Here is a 2,019-nt window from a genome sequence, read left to right on the forward strand (position 1 = left end):
CCATAACGCTTTCCTTGTGCAAAACGTGCTTATGTTTGTATGTTTATTAAAAAAAAATGGCGCAATAATCATTAATTGTTAGTTTCGTTATTAAATACTACACCAAATACAAAATAAGTAGCACCATTAAATTTCTTGTAAAAAACTGATTCTTATGAAGTTATTTTAAAATTTGTAAGTTCAACTGTTTGATTTCCTATAGCGAACAAAATAAGCTAATAAACAAACTTCCTCTTTTATATATATAGATTACCTTTAAGTTTCTCAATTCAAACAACATAACTTGTTATTTACTAAAAAGAAACTATATTTATTAAATAAACGTTTATCTCGACCAAGAAAGTTGTTTGAAATATTGTTACCTAAACTGAAATTTAACGGTAATGCCATTGTGAAAATTCAGGTTGTAGGACACTTATAAATCTTTAAGTTTTTGCAATGTTTTGTACGATTTGTAGCCTGAGTTGGTAAAATAAAATATCAAAGAAAACACGTTAATGTATATCAATCAAGTTGAAATTTGTTGCATATATAAAATGGAACTTTCTGATCAAGAGTGAAAAAATATTGGAATTCTAAGATGAAAGGAAGAATTTTTAATGATTCTTTTTGAAAATGTCTCACAATAGAAGTTTTAGTTTCATAGCTTAAAAAATGATAGTGTTAAGTCATATTCATTTATTTTCTAAAGCTAAAACTAGGTTCTATATATTACATTTGTATTAGATTTAATGACATTTGACTAAGTATTTACACTGAGAGAAGGAAAAAGATAAACACGTGTCAGTGACATCTCCAGGTATAGAAAGTTAATTTTGCAATGTCCAAGAATTTGAGCTATCAGTGTTTTAGCCATTTTGTTTAAAGGTTGAATAAGAAATGTACCTTTTTCCTACTAGCTGGTAAATGTACTAGTGACCAGTTTCAGTGTGGAGATGGCCGTTGCATTTCCATTTCTGCTAGATGTGACAAAACTTTTGATTGCTCAGATGGATCTGATGAAGCTGAATGTCGTGAGTAATGTGCTTTACACCTGATTACATTTATCATCATTACTTGTTTTTCTAAGATGTCCAAAATTATTAAGAAATGCTAACTATAAGTTAATTCTTTGTAAATGTTGATGCTTATTTTTTTTCAAATAAAACATATGCTGTTTTAAAAGAAGGATGCTTCTAGTACAACATTTATAAGCTCTGTTTAGTCTGTGATGGTGTGAATTCTTGTAGAAAGTGCATTCTGAAATATTCCATGTAAAGAAAGAGCTGTATGTTATTCTGGAGTTGTGATCAACATGAATTCAATCATTTGGTTTAATTGGCAAACTTTGAGAACTTATACACACATAAAGCCCAATTTAATTGGTCATCAAGAAAAGATCTTTAGTTACTCAACTTGTCTGATTTGTTTATAATTAATTAAATCTAATGAGCTCCAAAGCATTGATGATTATTTGAAAGATGAATTGTAAGTTTTGAAGTAATTTTTATGGCATAATAAAAATTAAAGATTTGCAGCAGGGTTTGAAATAATGGTTTGCATTTGGCAAATTACCAGTCAAACCTGGAAAGTTCTGACTAATCTTTAAGAATACTATTTTCTGATACTAGAATGTCAAAGAATTTATTTTATTAAGTCAATAAATGAGATATTATGTACAACTGTCACTAAATTTTAGATAGGTGTCTTGATAATAGACAAAACTTTTAAAGGGCTTATAAGCATCCAGTCTGGACAAACTAAATTACATTGATTAATAGTTTGGTCAATTGCACGATGGTTCAATTGGAGCCACAAAATTATCAAGTTAATACATTTACACCCACAGAAGCTGTTAACTTAAAATAATATTGCAATAACAATGCATTCAGATTTGTGTAAACAGTGCTTAAGCCATCAGAAAGCATGAGAGCATAAATACACTGTGCATGCACGCACGCACGCACGCACACACACACACACACACACACACACACACACACACACACACACACACACACACACACACACACACACACA

At 29.9% G+C, this 2,019-nt stretch overlaps 1 protein-coding gene across 1 annotated transcript in view; it reads left to right on the forward strand.

Annotated features, from left to right (window-relative positions):
• LOC106470322 (low-density lipoprotein receptor-related protein 1B-like) overlaps window positions 1–2,019 on the forward strand; it is a gene marked incomplete at its 3' end in the record, with an annotated part of 107,644 nt that overhangs the window by 15,523 nt on the left and 90,102 nt on the right. The window contains exon 4 of the mRNA XM_022398945.1: window positions 900–1,013. Within this exon, the coding sequence (XP_022254653.1) occupies window positions 900–1,013 (114 nt within the window). The remainder of the gene's footprint in view (window positions 1–899; window positions 1,014–2,019) is intronic.

This window comes from Limulus polyphemus, unplaced genomic scaffold (assembly GCF_000517525.1).
Source record: "Limulus polyphemus unplaced genomic scaffold, Limulus_polyphemus-2.1.2 Scaffold3943, whole genome shotgun sequence".
Lineage (NCBI taxonomy): Eukaryota > Metazoa > Arthropoda > Merostomata > Xiphosura > Limulidae > Limulus > Limulus polyphemus.